This window comes from Rhamphochromis sp. 'chilingali', assembly GCF_963969265.1.
Source record: "Rhamphochromis sp. 'chilingali' genome assembly, chromosome: 9".
In the NCBI taxonomy this organism is placed as follows: Eukaryota; Metazoa; Chordata; class Actinopteri; order Cichliformes; family Cichlidae; genus Rhamphochromis; species Rhamphochromis sp. 'chilingali'.
Genome location: NC_137936.1, coordinates 24,931,640 through 24,958,389, shown reverse-complemented (window position 1 = coordinate 24,958,389; position 26,750 = coordinate 24,931,640). Strand labels below are relative to the sequence as shown.

Genomic DNA, 26,750 nt, shown 5'->3' with positions numbered 1-26,750 from the left:
GCAAGTTAGAAATATCAAGTTCTTCAGTTCTACAGAATAAGCTAGACGCTGCTCAGATGCTGCGCTGATACTAAATTAATAAATACCCAGTGGTATCAAAACAAAAGCTCACAAATGTGATCATATGGTTAAAAGAAAGAAAGAAAGAAAGAAAGTAGCAGCTAAATCATCAAAAAAAATGTTTTATTTAGTCAGCTATTTCTAATTCTTTGCAAGAAAAGGGATGGTGATGAGTGACAAGTGGCTCATTTATGCAGTTTGGTGTCTTTGAGGGACTTGCAACACACTGCATTCTTAGGGGGCATATTGTATGCAATAACTGCTTAACAATTAACTAATGATTATAGGTTATTATAAGGTGTAATCTTGGTTCAGAAAATTCAATGCACACAGCAGCAAACAAAACCTCTGACAAGAAAGAATAAATAGCCGAACAGCAATCAGCTCGAAACATGCTGAAAAAGCCTCACCAAGGTAAAACTATTTTTATTCCTGCAGGTTTAATGCTAAAATGTCTATATGCCGACATTTTTTTCTGATGGGTTAAAATGCAGGCTTACTGCTAAAACATCACCTCTAAATATGGATTTTATGTAATCAAGCCTTCATCGGGCTACTTACAATCTTCGCTAGAATTAAGATGGGTGAGGCCTATAACATTCTTCGCTCATTTTTGTTAATCCGAGCTGTTCCGGGCTTAGCTCTGTGTGATGTGACTCTGCTCTCTGCTATCTACTTGTTTTTAAGTAAAACAGGCACATGTTTCTCTCAATCTGGCACTTTCAGTTCCAGGCGTCATCCCATTAACCTTGGGATAAACAGCCGTGCCTGTGCTACCATGGCAATGCTGACAGAATGGCGATTGCCTTGTCATTTCCGTTTTGTCCCCTGCAGTGAAAGCACGCATGCTGTATGCCGGCTGGCAGACCTCCCAGAATTGGCACACTAGCACTTGCAAAAATCTACGCCGATCAGTCCATATGCATGAGTACCACTGACAACAAAACATGGCCAGAAGATAGAAGGCACAGTGTCAGCAGTAAGGAGGGTCACAGCGGTTGTATAGATGGAGAAGCGCAAAAGAAGATCATCCTATGTGTGTGCTGCCTAATCTGTTCAGTGAATGCAGGCGCATCGGATAACATTTCGAACAACGCTCCTGCTGTCAGTTTCAATATGCTGATAACACTCCAGAGGGTGGAGCCGCACATGCTGCAGCACTCAGGAGTATCAAATGTCCAGGTTAGACAAGCGATGAGCTCACGGCTTGTATGATGTTCAGACAAGCCAAAGGAACAGACTGAGTCGCTAATCAGACAACGGCTGCCAAGGATGATTTCTTTTTTTTCTTGTGTCCTCACAAAATAATGGCGTGGTAACATTAACGTTGTTTAATGCAATATCGTACTGTGTGAGATTAGACCCAACACAGTAAAATCGTGCACATGGTGTACACGTTAAACTAGATTATTTTGGCAACATATTAAACTAACTGAAGCTAAAACATAAAGTATATCATTACCAAATAACTAAAAGGTTATGGACCAGCCAATGGACTTGCTCAATATTGCCATTTACAGAATGGTGTCATCAGCACAGCTCATGTATATATACATGTTTGTTTTTTTTAACCTTCAAATTAAGATACTGATTCACAGTGAGGTTAATCTAATTATACATAGCTTTTGAAGCCTGGATGGGGCCCTCGCTGAGGATGTAGAGCGTTTAAGGGTTTCTATATTAAAAATGAACTTTTAGGCACGGCAAGTAAAAAGCACTAGTCTGTCACACTACGTGCATTTTACAGTCCTATCTTCAGTAAACTGCTAAGCCGGAGCTCCTTTGCATAAAACAAACCGACAGACTTTATCCCTTTGTTCCACTTTCCCTGTGTCAGGCAGATCTCCTTACATGCTTCCTGGCAGCTCTGTGACCTAATGGCTGGGATGTGATGTGATGAAGGAAAGAGAGAGCGAGTTCAGAGCAAAAGCTGAAACAACTGAGGGAAGGGTGGGGGGCAAAAAAAAACAAAACAAAACAAAAAAAAAAACAATTCAGTTTACTGAATGATGCTGATTGTGAGTGTTTAGCAATTAAGATACAAACTCCCACTGCACCAACTATAAGCTGCCAGGAACGGTCTGCAGTTCATTGTCATTTCTTGGATTTGCTACAGTGGGGCTCGGCCTAACACCTTTATTTTCTATGCAATGTGGGATTTGGTATATAAATCCCACATTGCACAAGAGGCTTCTTTGAAAGAAAGAACAGAGGGGAAGATCTACCATAAAGCTCTGATTGCAAATGAGTCTGAATACATTTGAAACTGTATCAGACAGCATGCAACTACAATCAAAGTGAGGAAACTCATTCTGGCAAAACTGGGGCAGCCAATTTTGGTGACTGACTGTTCCAGTCTAAATGGGGTCATGCTGCCAAAACTACCAATGTTACACCACAGTGAAACAACATTTCAAGCGGAGACAGAGTCCTTTTTGCTGGTGTTCAACAAGAGAAATGTAATGAATAAAAACTGGTACTCTTAGAAGTTTCAATACGTCCACAGATGTCTTACCCAGACATATAATGGAAACTTTCAGGTAACTGGAAAGGTGTTTATGAAAGTGAATCATTAGTTGCAACAATTAAGATTTCTATTTCCTGTACTCTCAAAAGGAGTTTCTTTTCAGAATCCTTTACTGGCTAATCTGCATAAGACGACTCAATTATCAGTGAACCATGAAGGTACAAACCATAATGCCCTCAGTGGACGTCGGGATGCTTCAAAGAAAAGTGAAGAAATACGTGAATAAGAACAGTCAACCCAGGAATTGCAAAACAAGAAAATAATTGCAGTCGGCCTACCCACTTTTAAAACATTTTTCTCAGCGTTCTCAACCAATATCCACTTCTTAGTGAGATCTAGTACTTGTATATCAGTGCAGTTGGCGAGAATGAAAAAAAAGAAGAAAAAAAAAAGGCGTCTGGGGGTCACTGTGGGGGTACGTAGAGGGTGAAGCATGAGTGAGTCTTCAGTTACACTTCACCAAATTAAATGTGCATTTGCTTGACCTTGTCAATTCTGTGATGAACAAAGAGGTAGAGGAAAGCAAGTACACCAAAAATGTCTCTGTTCACAGTACTGTAGTGGCACTGGCTCAACTAGGAGAATTAAAGCCTCAGAAAGCTAATACAATATGGCAACAATTGGGCCTCCAGGAAGAAGGGGAAAAAAAGAATCACCAACAAAGCATGCATCTTTAAACTTTAGTTTACATTTTCACAAATGATCACCAGATTTTTATTTTGCGTTTATATGTAGGGCTGTGCGATATGACAAAAATCTCATATCGCGATATAAGACATTTATCGTCCTGACAACGATATAAATCACAAAAATGTAACATTTTCTGTCAATTCTGTGAATCTCGGTCAGCTCGACTTGAGTGAAGTTTTTCCAGCTGGGCGTCCTTTACCTGGATTCGAGTGTTTTAACCGATGCATGAAACGAGACATTTTTAGACATAAGTTGTAACGGTCGCCATTTTCTTTCAAAGTTTAAGGTTTATTTTTTAATCACCTGACGGCTCTTTTTTTTTTTTTCTCCATCTCATCCATAAACTGCATACTCTTTCACGTGATTCAGTTTATTTTGAAAAGTCTCAATAGGATCTTGAGTTTTATTGTGAAAGGTTTATGTGGAAAACAAACAAGCGGACAGCGGAGCCACGCTGAAGATCTCCATGTAAAAAACTAATATAAAAGTTGAGTCGTTTTATAACAGATTAGTGCAACAACAACATTTGCAACTGGTAATTGAACATCACAGGGCTGCGTTATTTTAATCTGAATTTTAAATGTTCAAATGTTAAGATTCTTCAGACGCTACAGAGGAGGATTTTTTTTTTTCAAGCTTGTCAAAAGGAAGAAAAAAGTAATCAAAAAGCAAATAAAAGTAAATTAAGCAAGCAAGCAATTACATTTTTTATTACAGATTAAATCATACCAGGTTTGGTTCCTTCTCATGATACGTTCACAGCTATTAGATTTCTGTAAGTTCAATATATGCAGTGTTTTAAAATGTATAAAAGTAATGTGAAATGTAACATTTACTTGTAATAGAAGCTTTATTATGAAATAAACCAAATTCAATTGTGTATGTGCCCACATAAATAATTCATTCAACTCTATACTTGGTTTCCATGTTAAATTGTTACATTTTAACAATAACACTGTAAAAGTAACAACTTACAGTCTTAAAATGATCTAATTAACTGTAGAAATGCATTTTAGCAGATAAGACAAAGTTAAATTGTGCTGCTACCCCCTAGAAAGCATTTGAAAATATTCAACTAACAGACACAGTAAACATTTTTTTCCCCTCTGTGAGAGAAATATTTCATCACTCATTCAAATGACTTACTCAGTTTCAGGTGACTGCAGGTTTCTCCAACCTTATAAACAGTACTTTAACATAACGACCAAAAACTAGCACCACTGACTAACAATGAGCTGAATTCAATTTTATGATCATTAATATGCAAATTGTCATGACCACTGATCAATGGCCCAGAGTGCCATTCACAGAATGTTAGGAAATAGTTGCAATCACAGCATTGTAAGATGGTAAAAGATGTACCCTTAGGCCCCCTCCTCAGTTAATGGCTTCCTTGACTCCCTGCTCAAACCAGTGATCCTCCCTATCCAGGATATCTACATCCTCAATACTGAAAGAGTGGCCACTGGACATTAGGTGTAATAAGACTGCGGAGTCCTGGACTGATAAGGTAGCTCTTCTGTGCTCCACCATCCTCTTAGCCAGAGGTTGTTTGGTTTCCCCGATGTATAATTCACGGCAATCCTCCTGGCACTTAACCGCGTACACTGTATTACTCGGTTTGTGTCGGGAGACCCGATCCTTGGAGTGCACCAATTTTTGGTGTAGCATGTTTTGGGGTTTGAAAGCCACAGAGATGTGGTGTTTTTAGAAAAAGCGTCTCAGTTGTTCCGATACTCCCACACATAAGGGATCACACTAAAGGTTTTCGCTTAGGCAGCGGTTGTCCTTCTCTGCTGGATTGCCTGGAGCATTCTTTAGATGCCTTTCCAGCTTTGACAAATGTCCAACTGGGATAACCACATTTATTCAGGGCATTTTTTGATATGATGTTACTCTGTTCCCTGACTGCTGTGTCTGTGGGAATAGGGCTGGACCATATCATACCATTCACAGTAATACCTGTATAATGTTGGGCAATGACAAGAAAATGAAATATCGCGATAGAATCTGGGTAAAACGTGCATGCGCAGTGCCTTTGTTTTCATACGCACATGACGGAAAAAGCATGGTGGCGACGGAGAATGAGAAGGGCGAAAGCGGATCGTTGAACTAAACGGATGAACCAGAATTGGTTTGTAAAAATGCTGCAACTTTAATGGTGTGGAACTGGTTTGGCTTTTGTCCGTCAGATACACAACAAAGCACTATTTTTGGTAGAGCATGCTAGCAGACCGTCGTTATTACCGTGTTTTTTGAAAAACGTTAACTGACCTCGAAACAATTTTATGTGGTACACGGCGCTCGAAAATCTGTCAAATGTTTTAGTACGACTTTGCTAAGCTACGAACCCGCACCGCTTGATGGATTGTCGGAGCATTACGGCTATCGTAGGCAGGAGGCTCGCGGAGTGATACGTACTGTGCTTCATAATATTACCGTATTGTGTGTGTATAACCTCTTTTTTTATGTCGGCCAATTTCCACTGGAAATGCCTTTTGTATTTGCACTGTTACATTTTTATATAACTTTAATGCACATAAAAAACAGCACTAACAAAGTTGTGGAGTTGTAAAGCATTTTGTCTAGTGTCAATTATATCGTCAGTTATATCGTTATCGCAAATTTTCAAATGTATATTGTGATAAATATTTTTGGTCATATCGCCCTGCTCTTTGTGGGAATCGTGTCTGCTCTGTGGTGTCATCCACATACCTGAACCAATGGCTCAGTGGTGTTCCAGGTTATGATAACAGAGCCTGCTTTTCCACTTCCTCCACATACAAACTGCCCACAATGGGTTAAACTTGGGAACACATGACACACCCACACACACATTTCTGCCTGCAGTACTGACCCTTGAAAGTAAAATACGTACATTGAAGACCGTTCCAAGAGCAGACACACTTAGTCAGTGCTTAGGGTGGGGTCATCCTGTAATCTGTTATGGACTGCACTGCTTCACTAATTGGAACATGAGTGAGGGAAGATGAAACGTCATACGAGACACATTCTGAACGTGGCGTTTTGAGCTGCCTACCAACCCTGCCTTAAGACCAAAGCTAGAAAAATTTGTAATCAAGTCAGCTGAGACTGAAGAGTTAACTTGGGTGTTTGACAAAATGCATTTCCTACTGAAAACGCTACAAAATGAACAATATCAACTTTTTGGAATTTCCTTACTTTGATGGTTGAGCATGCATCAAGACATGCTTGGACACATTACAAAAGTTAGCACTTGAAATTGAAAAATACCGTGTTAAACAAAATATCAGCCCGCTGGGTCATGAAAACATTTTTTTCAATTTGTGAAAAACTTTTTTTTTTTTTTTTTTTTTAAACTTAAAATTACACAATTCACTAAACTCAATTCATATTTTTAATAACAAAATTTAAGCCACCAGACTGGACTTTTCTGGAAAGTAAGAGATGAATCAAGCATAACATTTGACAATTAAAACTAATGTGGTTTACTTTTTTGCTGCTTTTTGGAAAACAGTAAATTGGAAAATTCATGGATAAGCTCACACACTCATTGTCTAACCCGTACCAAACCATAAACAATGATTTTGCTCATTACTAGTACAGCTGTGGCATAAACCTTTCATTGGGTGGTGGTAATGTGATTTGTAATGTGATGCAGACATTTGTGCATCGCATTACAAAAAGAACTATTTCCTGGTTATTGTAGCAGAACAGCAAATGGACTTGGGCTACATATGATCCTGTAGCCAGTAATTGTTTTGCCATCATTTGGAATTTTAGCAAGAAAAAAAAAAAAAAACATCCAATGAAACATTAGATCCAGCAGGTCATGGTCCATGGCCAACTTAGCCATCATATACAAGTGCTTAAGATTCATTTTGAAGTTGCCTTTTATCTATGCTGCAGGTCATATACTGACCCATTTTTAAAATAACAGGAGGCCAGTTGCTTTAGAATTTAGCGATGACTGACATGATAAGACATAGGTTTCATTAAGAGATTGTCCTTTCAGTTTCAATCACACGCTTTCCTCTGACTGCTTCTTGGGTTGGTACGACATGGTAGCTGCTTGCCAAGTCTGGAAGATCAGCATTCATATATCATCCTCGACAACTACAGCCAAAGTCACCACTATGCCTCTAACAGACTCTACCGAAGGCTTTCCTCTGCTGCTATCCATCTGCCATGGAGGTTGTAGGCCAAATTAATTTCTTGTACAGTCCTCAAGCACAAACAAGTTTTCTGCCACTGAATTAGACACAGAGTGCTTTGGGTTTAGCTTGACTTCTTAAAAGCTTTGCCTTCTTCAGAACAGTCAGCTTTTCTAAAATGTGAACAAGCTTGCTGGCTCATCCGAAAAGGATCAAGCAGTATGGTCATCACAAGAAAAGGAAAAAAAAAAAAAAAACGCAATGAAGTTAACCTGTGTCAAGAAAAAGCTTTTCTCCTGCGGGGGGCTTCCCTGCGTCCAATTAGCGGGACTGAAACCAAATGTTCCAGAGAGAGAAGTGCAGGTCAAACGCATTATCCCCAGGGAAGTAATAATCACAAGCTAGAAAGTGATGAACCCATAATATGGAACTATGATAGGAATGGGCTCTTTGAAAGCCCGTTCATAAGTCCGGCCAATCTGCCTTTTCCATGGGAAAGTTACTGTTGGAGAGCGGCGATTCTGAGGGCAGCGCTGACACTGGAATAAACTCACTCTTATAAAAGTAACTTGCCAAATTAAATCATTTAGAATCAAGCCAAATAAGAAGGTTCCTCATACACTGAAGATCAGTGACTGGAAGTAATGCACATTAATGTTACTGACTGGCCCTTAATTGGTCTACTGAATTTACTGCTACTGTCCCTTTAGTCACAGTCTAGAAAGCCACAGCTTCACAAGAGTAGGCAGGAAAAAAGAGAGAGAGTCTTGTAAGTCAATAGACCTTTCAAGAAAGTCACTAAGCTGGCAAAAAAATTTCCACCACCCCCTTTCTGCGATAAAGAACAAAATACTCGTGTCGTACATGATTTCACATTGATCCGATCATTACAAAAAGAGAATTAAAACCCAGGAAAAGTCTATACACAACCTAGCCAGATGAGTACTTTTTATTCCGCTTTCTTGTAAAGAGCCATTAGCATCCTGTGACATGTTAAAGGAACTGACACTAATTGACAGGTAACACTGAGGGCCCAACCACTACTAGACACTGGAATCTCATTTACCTTGAAGCGAGCCACTTTGTGTTTGCAGTAAAACATGTGTTGTGTGACTAAAATCTGGAGACTTCGCCTGTTTGCGGAGCAGACAGGTTAGGAGGAGGAGCAGTAGCGGGAGATTTTATTTGATTGGCTTAATGGCTGAGAAAATGACACTGTTTTTCCAGAAGTAATAAAATTAAGAGATCTGTAAACTCGGCCGTAAAGGAAAACTGCACGTTTTCATCTAAATTTAAGTCCGTGCTGCTTTTAGGTTACATAACAGTTTCTTTGAAGCATTATCTTAACCCAGACACGTCTCATTATGCAATTAGCAGCGTGACCTCATACCCCTCACTCCACCCAAACATTCAAGATCTCAGCTTCGCCTCCAGCCCGCGTCTGCAGTAGAGGGTGGAGGAAAAGACAAACAATGCATTCGTCTCTGCCCATAAAACAATGTGCCCCACTAAGTGCTTTGAAAGACAAAGGGCCGCTAATGTTTATCTACGGAATCGTTCAGCGATATTAGGCTTCAAATTATTAACTATATTATACATTTTCAGGTAATTTAGATCAGAGTTTAGAGTTTCATCTGCCTTTTAGAACTAATAATAGAAAGCAATAACTTTTAAAACCCCACATAAACACGAAGCATTGAAACGAGATTGTCCATTAGACGCCTACATGAAGCCCAAAAGTCGATTCAAGATCCAAGACCTCTGTCATTATGGCAGCACAACAAAATTACAATTACACCAATCTCACCTGGTGCATGACATTGAAAAGAAAATTTAAAAAAAAGGTATAAAAATATTCTCTCTGTAGTATAATGTGGTTTTTAAAAAAAAAAAATAGGCCTGTTAACGAGGGTACGAGCCCGAGAAACATTCCCATCGCCATGAATTGCTTTCTACAAAACTGACAATATTCAAATCAAAATCTAAATATGCTCATTGTCTCACTGCGTCAGTGTGAGACTATACATGCATTGATTTCAGGTGGTCTTGCTGAGTTCTGAGAAGAAGGCATCTGATAAGAATGGCGCCACAGCCGTCTCAGAGCCTGAGCTCAATCTTTAATCAGAGGTCATTGTGTTCCACACAGCAGCCCCAAACACATAAAAGCAGGTAGAGGAAGTGCTAAATCATACAGGCATTGGGGTCTAATTGGCCACCAGAATGAGCTCCAGCCAAAATATTGTTTTCCCTTGGCGCTATCTGCTTCCATCTCGTGGGCTTTCATAGAAACTGTGGCTTCCTGTTCTTGGGTGTTGGCCACTGCATAAGTACAACATCCCCTAGTCTGTAAAAATAATCTCCAGGACCTTGTGTAAAGAATGAGAGGGACAGAAATACATTCTGTCCCGCGAGGAAGAGCTTCCCTTACAATTCAAAAGCTCTAACAGTTTCCCCTTTAATTTGGCCAAAAGCCAGCAAGCCAACAAATGCTTTGGTCACTCTGAAAAGAATCTGTGGATGGTCAGCACATAAGCAACTATAGACTCTTTTTTTTTTTTTTAAATTAATTACAAAAGCATTACTCAAGCTTGTTGGCATGCCACAGAGATACTGAGAACAGTACCTTCAAACACATTTCAGATGTGCTGTGCTACAGCGTGTGGTGTGAGTAAAAGATGATGCAAGACAATGAATCATTGCAAACTTAGCATTTACACCGCACACTTAACTTAACCTTTAACCCCAGCATGAAAAATTCCCAAAATAATCAGTCCATATTTACACACTCGAGGCCGATTAAACTCACTCTGGGTTACATTTCCCTACTCTTGAATAAAGTGAGCGTTACACAACTAACACGACTAGCGAGGAGATCGGTGAAATGTCTGCCCGTTTATTTCCAAAGCAGCTCAGTGCACAAGAATTAGCTCACCTCTGTGCTTCGTAACAACATGCTAGTGGGAAGCTGTTACAATTTTACGCATTAGTGTCCATTTTATGTCATTTATTGACTGTAAATTGCAATTTGAATTCATCTATATTGTGTTGTAATAAAGACAATATATTGTTAAATGCAAGGACGTGACAGAAACTCATGCTTTGTTGACATTGGCTACTGAAGTTAATTCAGTTACAATTTTTTGCTTTGTGGTTTAAATATTTGTTGTATAAAAAAAACAAATAAAAAAGTCATTGTACCAAAAAACTTATGAGTGTAACATGTAACATCAAGTCCAGATAGATGCTTTATTGTGAAATACACATAGAATTAAACCTCCTGTGTGCCGATGTAAAATAAAGCATTTTTTAAAAGAGCATATATCCAAGAAGAGACATGCTCATTATTCTTGTGCATTCACCTCATCAAAACAGGAGATAAATGGGGGGAAAAAATATTGTTAACATTATGACAAGCTTTACAAAGGTTCATGTGTATAATTTAACGTAGGTGTTAAAAACTGACCAGCAACATAATCTGGGTGCAAAAAAAAAAAAAAAAAAAAAAAAAAAGTTGCTTAAATGCCGTATTGTAAAGAACTGTGCTGGAAAGGTTGACAGCATTTCTAGCCCCAGGGTATTTATACATCTAGCTATGCAATTTAAATGAGTTTAGCTTTTTTATTATAAATTTAGTGCAAATTGTGAATTTGGAAGTACCATACTTTATGTAGATTTCTTATAACACGCTTCCAGCTAATTTACGTCATTTAGCTAAGGATTACAAGCCTTATGATTGCCTGGATAATGAGTAGGTTTGAGAGAGTAGGGCAGCGCATAACTAAAATAAATAAACCGAATGATTAAAAGCCTTTTCCTCTTCACTTTATGGTTGTTTTTCCTGCACATTTAAGTTGTTTTTTTCCACACAAAGACCAAGTGTTTTCTCTCTGGGTTTTGCCCTCTGTGTATCAGTGCACACTGAAAGCAATCCAACACTGCATCACTGTAAGGAAGCCTCCTGCTAATTGTAAACAGGAGAGGATGGTGAGCACTCTGTTGAGCAGAACGCAGATCTCCTCTGTAGAGCTGCAAAGTGAAACACTGATTAGTGATGCTACATTACTCTGCTTTGTCCAAGGGCAACTGTTCCATATCAGCCAACTCTGGGAAACGCAGACGCTAACCTCAGCACTCATAAATGTCCTGCAGCTGCGTGTGATGGACGTTTTAATATAAGAGAGAGTGATTGTATTCAAATCACAGTCAAAATTACACTGAGGGATAATTAGCATTTCAGGAGTAGTAGTAGTAAATGGCGATGAAGATGAAGCACTGAGGCTGAAGTATATAGATACGCTAATGTGGCACGCCATCTGTGCTATATGCATTTATGTTAGTGACGGTCCTCAGAGCAAACACTAAATAATCATTCCTGCATACTCTTACTGCAGAGGGAGCGCTGGTAGATGCCTGCCACAGGGTCCTAAGTCCATGGATGAAATGGTATGAGGCTGAGATGACTGTGGGTCACTGTGCAGCGATAAACCAGAACAAGCATAAGGAGGCTGCCGCCTCTCAGGGGGAGAGAGGTTGTGAGACAAGCAGAAACCTCTCACTTACCTGCCTGTCTGTGCATCGGGGATGACCCCACAGTATGAGGTCAGGACTAAGCAGACCATTAGCCACAGTCTGCAGGTGGAGGTGAAAGATCTCCACCCACACAGTGCCCCACTCCAGATGACATGTTATCTGGAATTATATTTCACCAGCTTGTATTATTTTGTAAGAGCTCCTATTTTAAGCCTTTGGTCATGCAGTGCCATTTTTACGGTGTGAAAACCAGAAAATGTCTGGCAGTTAGAGTCAGTGTGAGTCGTTGCAAAATGTACGGGGAAAAAAACAAGACTCGTTTCTAACACTAGTCAAAGTTTCAATATAGATTGTGGAAGAAAAAGAGAAAAGCATGAATGACAGTGAGGAATTTTGACTTTAATCGCACAGCAGAGATCAGCACTGCGAATCACTTGTATCCAAGCTGCCTGGGACTGAGATCCATTGTTTACCCTTGTATAACAACCTCCTACAGGCTTATGCCCTCTTCTGTTAATCCACCAGTATTAACAGAAATAATAAATGTGCAAAAACACGGGAGATTCACTGGTCAAAACGAAAGAGAAAAGTAAAGGACAGTTACTCTAAGTAATGGCAAGAATTATTTGTACTAGTTTAGAAAGAAGCAAGGCCAAAAAAAAGAAAAAAAGAAAAAGCCTTAAATCGCTCCACAGTTCCTAAACATTTTCCGAGGCTGCTGTTACTACTTCGGTGTCTGGGTAATGAATGCAGTAGAATGGCTGGTTATAGCCAAAGTTTGTGACCTTCCCCAAACAATCACCCAAAGTCTCCACTTTTAATAAGCGCCTTCCTCTTTGGTTCATGAACTCCCCAAAGAGATACATCCAGCAAACTCCGAGCGAACTCAGCCATTATTGCGAGATATTTAGGTAACAGAGCAAAACAGACACCGGTGGGCCATCTCTAAGACCTTCTTGGCACAGGTAAACATCACCTTTAGCCAAATTATCTTTTCGATTTGCTCCGGTAAAGTTTGACCTGAACTAAACACACGTTTTCATCTGCTCCACGCTGCACGGAGAAGCCTCCACAGAGCCGAACTGTTATTTTCTCAGCTTATTCACACGGATCCAGTCATTCTTTGTCCGGATTTTTCCTTTGCCAGGTCGAGAGCTAAGGCAGAGGTGGGTTTTCAGCGTTTTACTGTCTTAGCGTGTGTCAGAAAGCCTTCATAAAAACTAACACACCACATTTCCTGAAACTTGGTGGGGTTGTGGAGCATGGCTTAAGCAACTCATTAAGTTTTGGTATGAATCCAGACCACTTTATTTAAATTTGCAAAATGTGGCATTTGCCTTGGCACAGGATAGGCTCTCTCCAAGTGCCCTTTCAGTTAAAGCTCAGCAGAGCAGAAAATCTGTCCATGTGTAGTTACAAGTGCGTCAGTCAGTAGATGCAGAGATGGAGGGAGAGAAAAAAAGTGGCAGAAATTAAAACTGAGGGAAGATGAGAGAGCAACAGTGGAGTTTTTTTAGCCTTGGGTACCCCGAAACCGCTAATTAGGCCACAAACTCCCAAGATTGCACATGACCACACATCCCAAGACGAGTGTTAAGCTTGAGCACAGCGAGCAGCCATTTTAAATCAAGCCGTAATCCAGTCCACGTCTCCCCCTCCTTACTACCCCACGGCACCCACAAGCAAAGTGCTGCTCGGAACTGAGATGTGGTCAGCATTAGGAGCGATGGATGGGGAGGGGAATTTAAGAACAGAAACGAGGCGGGCACTCACATAAAGAGGCAGAAAATTGATTCCCGGGGAGAAGAGAACGCTGCTGAAAACCAGCTACGTTCATTTCAAAATAAAGTTGCTGTAGGCAAAATAAGAGTTTGGAAAAACAAGTTCTCTATTCCCCGTCACAGACTCGAGTTATTCCGTCTCCACTACACCTCACAGATACATGCATTAAGCGATCAATAAGAAGTCCATCTTGTTGTGAGTCCCAACTCACTCAAATTAATACAAGATTGGTGACGTCAGCAAAGTGGCTAATGGATAGCACTAAAGATGCTCGTGTTCTCATGGATGACTGATAAACTGGTCCTTTGCAGTCTGGTTTTAAAGTGGAATTTTTCCTGAAATGTATTGTGTGAAAATAAATGGCTTTATTTATATTCTCAGCAAAGTGTAGACATTAGCCCACTCGCTCCCCCTCCAACATATGAATTATTTTTTTTCCTCAATTCAAACAAAGGTCCTTTTATAAACCCTACTTACTGCGGGAGTATCATTTTCACCTTTCAGCTTTAAACCTACTGAAAATAAGCGGAAATCAGAGAGGATGTTTGGGTACTGCACAAAAGGTTTAGACTACCACACATTTTGCAATGCAAAGAACAGCTTCTACTCCAATAATTTCATGATACAGCTACATTATTTATTATCCCTCGCAGGTATATGAGCTCCAGCTTAAATCAGTCATGAGACTCTGCAAGACAAAGGATGACAGGCCTGAGTGATCTTCTTTTTTCTCCTACTTGCTACCGTGAGAATATGAAGCTGGGTCACCCTAAATTAAAATAAATGTCTTTGTGTTTGCAGAATGATAATGATACCGATTGTTGGAATTTCATCGCAGCACTTCTCAGGGACTATATTTAGTTTTCTTGAATCAGCAATACAAGAGTAGTTATAATTCATAAAGCAAAATTACAGACATTAACCCAGTCACCAAAATCTCATACATGCATTTTAATTACAGAAAAAAAGAAGACAAAACAAGATATCGCACATCCCACAGGCACAATTAGCTCAGAAAATACAGTATTAAAAAAAAGGCCTGAACCACTCTGAGCTACAGCCCTCTGTGCTCAGCTCACATCCTCAGCAGCTATTACTCTTGGAGTTGTTCTGCAAGCTAAGCAGGGACAACAATGGCTACATGTTTACACAGCAAGTGTCCTTATAATTTAGACTCTAGACAGAAATCAGTGTAACTCAGTAAAGTAGAGGTAGTAGCGCGGCATAAACAATCTAACAAGCCAGGGAAAGTCAGCGAACTGGAAGCAGTGCTAGACCTCATCAACTACTTCCATTCAGTTACTCACTGGTTTGAAGGTCTAAGTAGAATTTTATGCCAACATACCTCACTGCACTTGAACAAATGATCATAAATCAAACGTTGTTTTAGAATCCGAGGGAAGCATTACACGTCTTCCAAAATTGTGCCATTATGCCACTATTATAGCCTTGCCCCCTATAGTTAACTCCTCACCTCTAGGGGGATGTGCGCTCATTACAAAGTAAGTCATCATGATTATGAGTTTAAAAATTTGCTGAACCGCAATCTAGCTCATTCTAGCTCATCAGCATAACCATATTAGTGAGGAAACCTGTGGGCTGGCAATCTCACACTTCCTCAATATTGCAGTCCCAGCAGGCCGAGCATGTCCGCATCCATTAAGTTGGACCTGAGCCACCCACTAAGCCTAATATGGTGCCACGAGGCACACTAACACTATGTGACGTCTGAAATTTAATTAATTAGGTTTACACAACAAACATGTCAGTCCAACGCATCAATCTGCTCTAAACAAGGAAACCAGGAAATTTGGCTGCGCTTATCGCAGATGTTGGACTTTGGACTTTTTGCTTTATGCGTCAAGGTGGTGGCGGCCGAAGACGCTGTTCTCCGGACATATCCGTGTATAAACGCAAGCAATTAAGTTCTGCAAAACCTCACTCATACAGCATTAACTCAGGGTGCAGGAATCCCTAATTTATTTCAATTCTTAATATATATTTACCTCATCTAGAAAAAGGAAACAGATTGTCAGAGGCAGTGGGAAGTAAGATGATTTGGAGCTCAATTCTGCTAAATTGGTTGCTGCCAGTGTGATACATCATGGAGAATTAAGATGCCTCTCCCCCAGCACAGAACTTCGGCAGCCATATTGGCACATCTGTCAAGGGCCCACCCTTGACAGAGACAAATAGACCAATTCTGGCACAGGAAGGCTGATCCAAACTGCTAGCAATAACCAAGATGAATAATGAGCCAGCTTGGTCCCCTCGCAAAATTCATTTTTAATAATTAGTGTTCTTGCACCTCTCATTTTCTCTCAAAATGAGTGCAGGTACATCTACAGGTTGATACACACAGCAGCAAGACTGGAGGAATATAGATGATGTTGTGTTAAGCTTCCATCATCACGTAGAATGCCTGCGACTATAAATGCAGGGTGTAAGACAGATGAATCTCTCTCTGTACTCCTAGGAGGAGGAAATTAATCAAGTCGCTCTGTGGGTAGGCAGTAAAGGAATCTCACAGGATGAGCACAACAAAGTTCAGGAGGACCTTTCGTTTCACAAACTGAATACTGTAAAGGAGCGCAGTCGCTACTGTGGAAACAAAGAGAAAAGTGGAGGAGGCGCTGAAGAGCAGAGAAAACTGATTCCTACTTTTCTGGACAATCAACACTTGTCGTTGGATAATAATCTTTGTCAGGAAGCTACCAGTATGCACGTATAACTAGAAAACAATGCAGCCACACACTGTCCGTTCGTTTCCCTCAAATCCTGGAATTCTGATAAAAGCTCCTCTGACTCATTGCTTCAGGATCTAATTTGTATTTAATATTTTTCTTTCCCCATAACAATTCTTTGAGTTATTAGTCTGCGCACACTCTACCAACCAGGGCTGATCGAGCATGCTCAGGCCCTTAGGGAGGATTCGCACATATGTTCAGCTTCAGTGCTCGACAGTGGGCATGCCTGACATTTGGTGGGGGAGCAATCTTTCCTGGCGCTATTGTTGTAAGCTAACAGAGCTTTGATCGGCAGCTAGGGTAAATCAAGCTAGCTCGAAAGCAACGTGGTGGTTGCTAACATAAAAGATCAACTTCTCCTTCACGCTTCACGCACAAGCAGCTACCGCGCTCTCACGGGATGCCCTCATGTCGCGAGCTGATTAGGCAGCAGCTGCGGCGTTCTTCGTTCACATTGGGAAAAAGTTAAACTTCTTCCAACTATTCATCACGAGCAGCATCAGTAAATACACGACTCAGCCGAGCAAGAGTTAGGATGGCATCCCGTTTAAAATGCCTGCGTTATAGACGTGTGACTCTTTCCTTTGTTTAGCAAGCAAGAAGAATCAGTGCGGACACTTCAACAGTCTGGAATATGTGAGCGGCCTCTGGGTGAGTGCGCGCAGCAGTTAGGTGACAGATCTGTTTAAAGTGTAATGACTCACTAATGCACATTTTTGCATGGTTAGTACAAACATATTGGATTGTAATATCAGTCATTCTGATTGGAAACTCAAACGACATCGCGTCTATCTAAAAATATCATTCGACTTTACTTTCATTGGAAATTAAATCTAACTGTAATTTCTAGCTTACATTCAAAATATTTCATCCTTGGGGGGGAAAAAGGATCAAACAAATTTTTTTGTGTTAATTCGGAGAGCAAAATGATTCGTTCTACATCATGATTCAAAACAATCAGGGGAAAATCACCTCCATTTATCATGAAAAACTTGTTTCATCACTTGGAGCATGGTGAGCCGCTTCTTTCATCGGGGAATGAGAGAGAGCAGGAGGGGGAAAAAAGTCATCTTCATCCCTGAAGATTACGTCCTGAAGGCTATGCCCCATACATTACCCTCTATGCCTACTCATAGAACATCCATATAGCGAGGGACCTTTACTTTAAACTCAAGTGCTTCTTATACACGGAAGTCTACTGGGAGCAATCCTCCTCTCGATTCATTACCTCCAAGAGGCAGAGCTCCTTCTGTTGGGCACCATGACAACATGGCATTGCTCTTTTCCCTCCAGCAGTTGTAAGGGGGTGTCAAAACGCAGGAGAAAAACTGCACTGCCTTCAAAAGCACCGAGCCAATTTAAGGTTACATGAATCACAGGGTTTAACATTTAACCTAACTAAGCAACCGGAGAGGAATAGACACATTTTTGAAACCAGCCCAATCACTGGGCTCTAAAAATCAATCCTGCGGCGTGTTGTTTAAACAAATGTGTGTCTTAATAAAGATTTATTTATAGTAAGATCAATTATACAGCGGCAGAGTAATTTGCAATTGACAAGTTTATCTTAAAAGCTAGGCAACAATTTTTTGCTTATTAGCTATGAGGGAATAACGCAATACATCTCAAGAGGTGAAGCCAAAAAATAAAAAAAATTAAGAAACTCAAACTGCTCGCAGTGCCAGAGCAGAGGGTTAATTCAAAACCAAAATAAACAGCCCTGGCAATCAAGAACAGTGAGTTACCTAATCTTGTTCTGTATCCTCTAAAGTACTAATTAAGTTGGATCAACATAGCAGTTGATTGAAAATGACACTTCATTCACTTCATTATGTGAGACATGAGTGGAAAGATTGCTAATGATCATGGGCAACCTCAGTGAAGTGGAATAAAACAGTTAGGCTGAGGGGAAACATAATCCACACATATCAGACAATCCCAGGCTCATCCAGTTGCTACAACTGCTTGTCGGGGTGGCTTTCATCCAAACACCCATAACCGCTGCATGAAAGACAGTAGGAGCTCTATTCATATGAAGCACTGAGCTATTAGTAAGTTATTACTGTGAAAAATTACTGAAATGCAGAGCCCTTAGCTATGTTATTAATTTGCGGAGGTGGACTACTAGATCATCTGAAGGATTATGGTTTCAGCGTGTGCCCTTTACAGCATTTTTAATTTCACCAATTTTGCAGAGTCATTTTTCCCCCAAACCAAAATCATAAGTTCCTACAGTGATCAATGGAAGGACCGTTTAAAAATAAAAATAAAATTAAACAACGACTGCTTCAACAGTCTGAAATGACATGCGAGATAATTCAGCGACTACAGAAAATCTCATAATACAACGGAGGGGGGGGGGGATGACAATTTTCTTTGGGACGCTGATCTATAATTTTCCCCCAACATCTAGTGCTGGTATTTCTTCACTGTGTTTTTCTTTTCCGTTTCTCATTCTACACACTGTTACAGGGGATCAGGCGTAATGCTTCTGCAAATGCACGTTAAGGTACTCCAACTGTTGTGCTGTAATTAAACTAGAACAATAAATCCACAAGAGACCAATCAAAAGCAAACTACTGCATATATTGGCCAAAAACATAAAACTTATGATGAAGGAAGCCAAAGAAACTAACAGAGATGATGTGAAAACCTGCAGAGATATAAAAAGGGGAAAAATGATGCATAGCTATGTTCCTGTGGGAGTCTTACAGTGAGTATGATATCATCCCTCTTATGAAAAATGCCTCCATGAACACTACACGAACACCCCCCCTCCCACACACACACACACACACACACACACACAGCATGCCTTAAATAACTTTTAATCAAATTTCAGGGTGCAGGTTTCGAGGCTACTTTTACTGAGGTTCATAATCCAAGCACACAGGAAGGTGATGTGTCATGTGCTTCACTCCTCAATGCACTAGACTAATATGTACAAAGTAAGGGGTTAGCACCCTCTTATGGAAAATACGAAGCAATAATGAATATTATTAAAAGCCAACTCACATCACTGTCACGTGTAGCCAGATTTTTTAGAGAAAAACAAAAACTGCGCAAAAGTCACTCGTCCTATTGATAACGCAGGCGAGTTTAAAGAAAAAAGATCTGATCATCAAAAATAAAAAAAAATTTTCATCACTATGTTTTATTTTGGCCTGAGAAACATCATTTCACATTCTTGGAATGCCCTCGCTCCTAAAGTAATCACACTGGTGGCACAATGCTCCTCTATAGGTTACGTTCAGTACTCGTGTGTCTCGCTCACAGTGCTAGTCTATCTATGCAGTTGCTTCTAGCTTCAGGCTAGCCCGACTGTGTGCGTTTCTTTTTACACTCACTTGCACAGAGCAAATGCCTTTAATAACCATTTAGCTGCTAAGGCACGCTCCTCTGTCCTCCATTCACAGCCTTAGCCGCTAATTACCTTCCCCAAGTAATGACCATTTCTGTATTCCCTCAGTTCTTTCCTTTTATTTTTTTGTACAATCTGCCAGCTGTCTTGACTGGTAGGAACTGGTGGTCTACACGGACCTGAAATGAATGTCCAAAAATCAAATCGTGTCAGCCAGTTGCCTATCTTGATAATTTTTTTTTCCTTATTTGTTTTATTTTATTTTTTGGCCACCATCCCAACATAGAAAAACCCAGATACCCAATTACCGGCCCTTCTCTTGCCAACCATGAACAAACAGCATATCAAAATGAGACCTTAGCAAGATAGTTATAAAAAGAAGTATGTCAATGGTGCTGCAGGCTGTTTATTAACGATACCTAACATACTGTCAAAAAACAAAGCCTTAGAATTTAATTGACCAAAGACGCATGCCTGATGTTCTAATTAGAAAATAAGAAGGACCTCAGCATGAATATCAAGATTGTGTCCCACAGGAGTGTGGACTCAGGTGTGGTCAAAAGATGTTCCTGGCAAATAATTTATAAGTCTTTTAAATGGGAGGGGGGATGGCGGGAGAGGGATCAGACTAGCTGCATAGCCTAAAAGTAAGAAATCATTATCATCTCATTTATAACTGATATTAGCCATTTGCAAAGTGCCGTCATCAGTATTCACAGCAGCTGATAAGAGACGGGAGAAACACCTCAGTTATGTTATTGGGTTTTGACATTGTACAGTTTCCATCAGAGGGCAGTCTGCAACAAGTAATCCATAGCACTGAGATTGTTAGTAACGACTCAAACAACTACACATGACAAATGTTACTGAAATCTGTTATTGTGTCTCAACGAAAAAAAGAATATGAGCGATATATCAGCTTTATAAAATCATCAAATATTCACATTTGACTTAAAAATCCTATATCACTCGTGCTCCATGTACAAGGTTAAACAAACTGGCAACACAAACATTTCAGTTTTCATTCAAAAATACTTTAAATGTCACTGTGAATATAATTTACCCATTACCAGGCATTGCTAGCAGCAGCTAGCACTTGCTTCCCTGCAGGTTAACGTCCGTACAGGAAGAATGTGGTTACGCATCATTTGGGTCAACTGGTGATTTCACTTTAAACCCACGCAGCAGACACTTTTCATTTTCTACATCCAAGTACTGCAGACATGTGTTGCTTAGCATGACTAATACATGTTTACATTTGGTCCTGAAGAAAACAAACAAACAATATCATTATTGGAAACAGCTTAAATGTTCTAAGGCTTTTCAGCTTTTTATTCATGTCTATCGCTGAACATTTAACCAGTGTAAAATTGATGTGTGACCCAAAACAAAAAGAAGCAAAAAACGGTTGCTCTCATCAGTATTTTGTCACTTCATTTGCTAAAAGGCAAATTTCAAATTCTGGTCGATGAATGCATGACAGGACAGAAATACCAATGAAGCGCAAGACACAGTTACAGTGTTTTACAAGAGTGGTGGACCATCTAAACTAAATCAATTATTACAACCACTAACATCATTGGAAAAAAAGAAACACACACTCTGACCTTTAGGGGAAAAGAGCAGAAGCACCACTTCATGCAGCAAATGCCATATATTTGGAGTGTGGCCATTACTGAAGGTACAAATTAAAGTCATGTCAGGTATTTGTGATGTACCGCCTCACTTAATCCTTGCTACAGGTGATTTTTCCACCAGGCTTACTGAGCCTACTGCCATTACACATTGGCACAAACACAAAATACTAAGTGGGCTAGGGCTGTGCCACATCATCTCGTCTATGATAATCCTGATATAAATGTATTGTTGCTATGGCGATGCCATGCATTCATGCCGCCTTGCACGCAACAATGAGACAAGCCCAGGCAAGTCTGACAGCAAGACCTTCTGATGACAATTTCGCACCTATAAAGGAAGCCACTTCAACAACCTCGCACAGAAACGCAGTCGTTTTTAAATTATGCACGAAAATTGTTTCCAGCATTAGTGGGAACAAAGTCGTTTCAGCGCTTGAAGCGGGGAAAAAAAAAAAAAAAAAAAAAAAAAGGCAGCACACCGTCAAGCACGACCAGGCTATGAAGGAGAAGACACTAGCAGCTGGTGATGTGTGACCCAAAAGTAAACAAATGAGTCAACCAAGCAACACTTGCTGCACTCGCTAGTTGCATTCCATATGACAGGAAGAGCAAACGGTGGATGGAAATTACTGATGTGAAAAGCAAAGCTTTAAGCAGCGAAGCTCGGCCCAAGACAAAACATCACAGGTAGAAAATATTTCTCCGTTTTATTATGTGACAATACTATATAAGAGTTTAGTTTAACAATAAAGTAACTCAAGTGTTAAGTAGTCATGTTGTATTTGTACTTAAGATTTCCATGGAAAGCATCATTTAGGCTACTTTTGTGCTTACATGTGACTTGAGCTGTGTCACTGGATATAATGCTGTGTCACTGCCACCACACTAATGCTGCTGCTGGAACCTCTTTTCACTAGATTCACACTTCAAACTAGGAAGTGTGTCAAAAGATGGAAAATGCCCTGTATTTGCCTACATTTAAAAAAGCTGCTGCATGTAAGCTGCGAGCAATAAGTCTAATTCTTTATTCCTTTCTTAATCAGAAGTATCACGATATAATTTTGAGGCTATAATGCCCACCGCTAAAGCAGACCAATGCCAAAAACACTGTATATGGCATAATGTTGCATCATTATCTAATTAAAGAACCAAAGTTGTTTATATGATCACAGTTAAAATGTGATCAGGGCTTCCGTTTTTGTAGGCTGCACAGAAAACAATGGCATCTCTGAAGTGACCAGAACTCCTAAAACAGGCACCACACACCTTGTGGCGAAAGAGCAATCACGCTTGGATAGTCAAAGCAGGCATTCTTTTCACTGCCTTTACTCGACAACTGGGAGAGACGAGGGTCACAATCAGGAGTGACATGAATACCAAACAAACTTGACTCCAAAGTAGCCACAGTTTGTTTTTGTTTTTTGTGTTTTTATTTGCACAATTTTCTTGCCTAAAACCACAAGAGTCTAGGTTCACAACTGGAGCGGCGAGGACAAAATATTCCATCAGTATATTCATTTTCAGAGCCACGATGCACTCCGCCGGCAGAGGGGCCGAGTTAGTTATTTGCAAGGTGGTGTTTTTGGAACTTGGAACCTGTAAATACGATTTTACCGAGTGCTCCTCCCTTCCTGAGCTCTTCCAGTAAAGTGCCCTCCATCAAATCACATAACCCCTATTTCCCATCGGAGCTGCTTGATGGCCTACAGAGGGCTATGTTTGCGCCGGGGTGTGGACGTGTACAGCTGAATGAGAATGAATGCTTTGAAGGAACAAACTGGATATGCTTATCAATTCACCACCACAAAAACATCTTCTGCTCTGCATACAACTGTGCACACATTTTGCATCCGAGCCCAATAAACAGCAAATTTAAAGACTTTTACCATTACAAGCAGTGCCAAATGTTGCGTGCTATAAAAAGAAAACAAATACCAAGTGCTCAGCAGGTACTCAGATACATTAACTCATGGTCTTGTAAAGTGCTGCTGATGAGTCAAATAATGAGCCATGCCATTATAAATGCATAGAGCCCAGTGCTTTTATACTTTTTTCTCCCCTTACAGCAAATTTAGATACCAGAAAATGGGAAAAATTAAACTCTTAAAGCATTTAAATACAGCTTTAGCTTAGAAGTTGATAAAATATGCTTCTGATAGTTTAAAATATTATACCGTGACATACCGTTTTAAATATTTTGATACATTATTTGAGCTCAGCTTCTTTCCTTATTTACAGGTTTATAACTCTAAAAACTTTCCTCCAAGACTACCACCCATAAAGATGTGATATGCAAATTTATACCCAACTGTGAGATTATTTACAAGCATAAGAGTGCGCAGAATGAATCATTCATTAAAGTATACATCAGACAGTTCACTGAGGGCTGCTATATTCATCCATCTTCCAAATGTGTTAAGGTAAACAGCTAAGAGATTGCAATACAGAGTAAGCAAGTCTTCTCAAAAACATTTATTTAGATTAAAAGCAAAGCACCAATAACGCGGTTAGGAATTAAACAATTACATTTTCATAGTACTGCTGACAGCATCCATCAGTCCTAATCTATACTTTTACAAATGAGACAGTTAACTCATTATTTCCCGTTATGAATCTGAACATAGACTCGCTCCACAATATGTCACTGCTGTTCACTCCAGAGTGCATTTGTTTAATTGCTCTTATTAAAAGCATACATCACAGGTATGCCATTATATGAATCATAAATGCTTTATTAAACCCATTTTGCTAAAGCGAGGAGGGGGTGGGGGGTGGGAGTTTGATGGCGAAACAGCAGGAAATAAAATGGAAAATGGTGGGTAAGGTAGAAAAGGTAAGCAATTTCCCCTCCTACTTAGGCTCCAGCCAGAGCATAAATGAGAGTTCACCTGAATAGGACCAGTAGGGGTCATCAACTGTCCTCCTCTCCCTCATTACGCCTGTGCCTCCATAATGGTTGCCTCCAGTGTGGTGACCCGACGCGACTGTGGGAGGGAGAGATACAGGTCAGAAAACTCAACAGGGAAAAGAAACATTTCCTTTGCAATGCAAACACATACTATGACAAAGCTCCTGTCCCTGCAGCAATTCAGTCTGGATTTTTACTAGTTCACAAACTACTGAAAGGATTTCACGCATAATCAGCCGAACACAGATAATTGCAATAAAATCTCCTGGTTTTCTATTTGAATACGATTTGATGGATATTAATCAGAAGGCTTGTCAGTCGATGTTAGCCAATCAAAGATGTATTCATATCTGCGTATCTTGCATTTTTGTGTGTGTGCAGCAATATTACTAAAATGATAAAAACCACATCGTTTTCTTTTTCCTCACATAAATTGTTGGAGGGACACATAGAGCACAAAGAACACAATTAATAAACCGGCAGAGCAAAGCCAGTATTCCCCCATGCATGAGATTTACTTGGCCACCCAAGAATATTACATGCCACCAAAATAAAAGTGGCCTGTCATTTTAGCATTTCTCCATTTTTTTCTTTGACAGAACTGGAATAATGTGCTCTTATTTGTGCACTAAATTTTCACACTGTCCATCCCTGGCTTTTCTAGTCTTGTGGTCCCCTGTCAGCAGGCTGACCAATCATCGCCGTGGCAGTCCTTGACATAACTCAGCTACCTCGCCAAAGAAGTGTTGCATGCAGACGGACTCCAGCTCCACTGTTTTAGACCACAGCCGGAGAAGGTAGTCCTGTTTCTCCTCTGCTGTGTGCTGGAGGGTCACTAACCAGAACTGGATTAATCCAAGCTCACAAAGGCTCCAGAGCAGAACAAGGACTACCATGGTTAGATGAAGTACATAGTAATGCAGTGGGGACTCTGTACATGTGATAAGAACCTCGCTGAAGAGGCAGACACACACGCACTGGCACACACACACACACACACACACTGAAAATACTGTTTTACTTTGTGTTTTTGCCTGAGATATCTAAAAACCTTTTTCGATCACTGTTGATACACACATCAGGTCAGACTGCCTTGAATGTGTGTTTCAGAGTGCAGCTACTCTAATCGTTTGAGTTTGGTAATGATCACCATCACCAAGTTTATCCTACAACCCACTCTGGTGCCTCCTACACTCTTGCAGTTATCATTAATCACACCCTTTACAGTAGCAGTTGGTCTAGAAAAGAAACAGTCTAATTAGGCTGGACTGTCATTATGCTAACAACATATGCATGGATCTAACAGTATCACAGCAGCTTTTGAGCTAAGCTCCAGTAATGTTCAGACTGCCACATTGCTAGGAGTGCAGGCAATTGGTCCCATGTCTTTCAGGCCACAACTGTCTTTCACTTGTGGAAAATTACCAGCAAGAAATCAAAAACACTCAAAACACAATGGTACAACAACGTTAGGGGGACAGATTGTTCTTAAGCATATCTGCTCCCTAAAGCATGAAACCCCAAACTACAACAACCAAACTCATTGGGGAAAAGAAATGCTCCAAAACAGATGCAGCCGGAGGGCTAGGATGGAGGGAAAAAGATTGTCTAGTTGAAGTTATTGTGGGATGAGCACACCTAAAAATAAGAATGTTTTGTGTTGCTTTAAGGATTCAAAACCCGCTGTAGGTTTCAAAAGGTGGAGACGTGGTAATTCTGGTTCGCTGTTGCTTCAAAGATGCAAGAAAGTGGGTGAGCAGATCGTTTCTGTGTAGGAACAGCAGGGCGAACTAAAAACAAAACCAGAGACGACAATCTGCTCGACTGAAAATGGAAGAAGCCACTGTTACTTCTTTCAACATACTTTCTGAATCCACTGAGATTATCCATGTTGTATTAGTTTTTGTACAACTGGTTGGTATGTTGAGTATTGTGTTCTCACCACTTTACATTCAATTGGACACAACAGCCGTTAATATCACTTTTCAAATGCAAAAAAAAAAAAAAAAAAAAAATCTATTCACGTGGGTTCAATCATCACTTCATTCTCACACAACACTTACTAAAGAGTAAAAAAAAACAAAACAAAAAACATTTAGCACTTAGATCACAACTTAAAGTGGGCATCATTTGCTCACTTGTACATCCCTAGTCTCGTTTGGTCTGGGATTTTATTTGATTGTTAGGCAGTGATAAAATGACAATGTTTGGATAAAGCTTTTTCTTTTGGATGAAATCATAAATGCTACAAATGAGTAATTTTAGCCTATTCATAGGCTGCTGCTAGGTAACATGATGACATCATAACATAATAGGGACAGGAACCTTCAGGGGCCTAAGCTGTACCTGAGCGCAAGGTCTGACTGTGTTCA

At 40.1% G+C, this 26,750-nt stretch overlaps 1 protein-coding gene across 1 annotated transcript in view; it reads right to left on the bottom strand.

Moving 5' to 3' along the window:
• ca16b (carbonic anhydrase XVI b) overlaps nt 1–26,750 on the bottom strand; it is a 110,033-nt gene that overhangs the window by 58,625 nt on the left and 24,658 nt on the right. Inside the window, exon 2 of the mRNA XM_080891799.1 lies at nt 24,359–24,454. Within this exon, the coding sequence (XP_080747925.1) occupies nt 24,359–24,454 (96 nt within the window). The remainder of the gene's footprint in view (nt 1–24,358; nt 24,455–26,750) is intronic.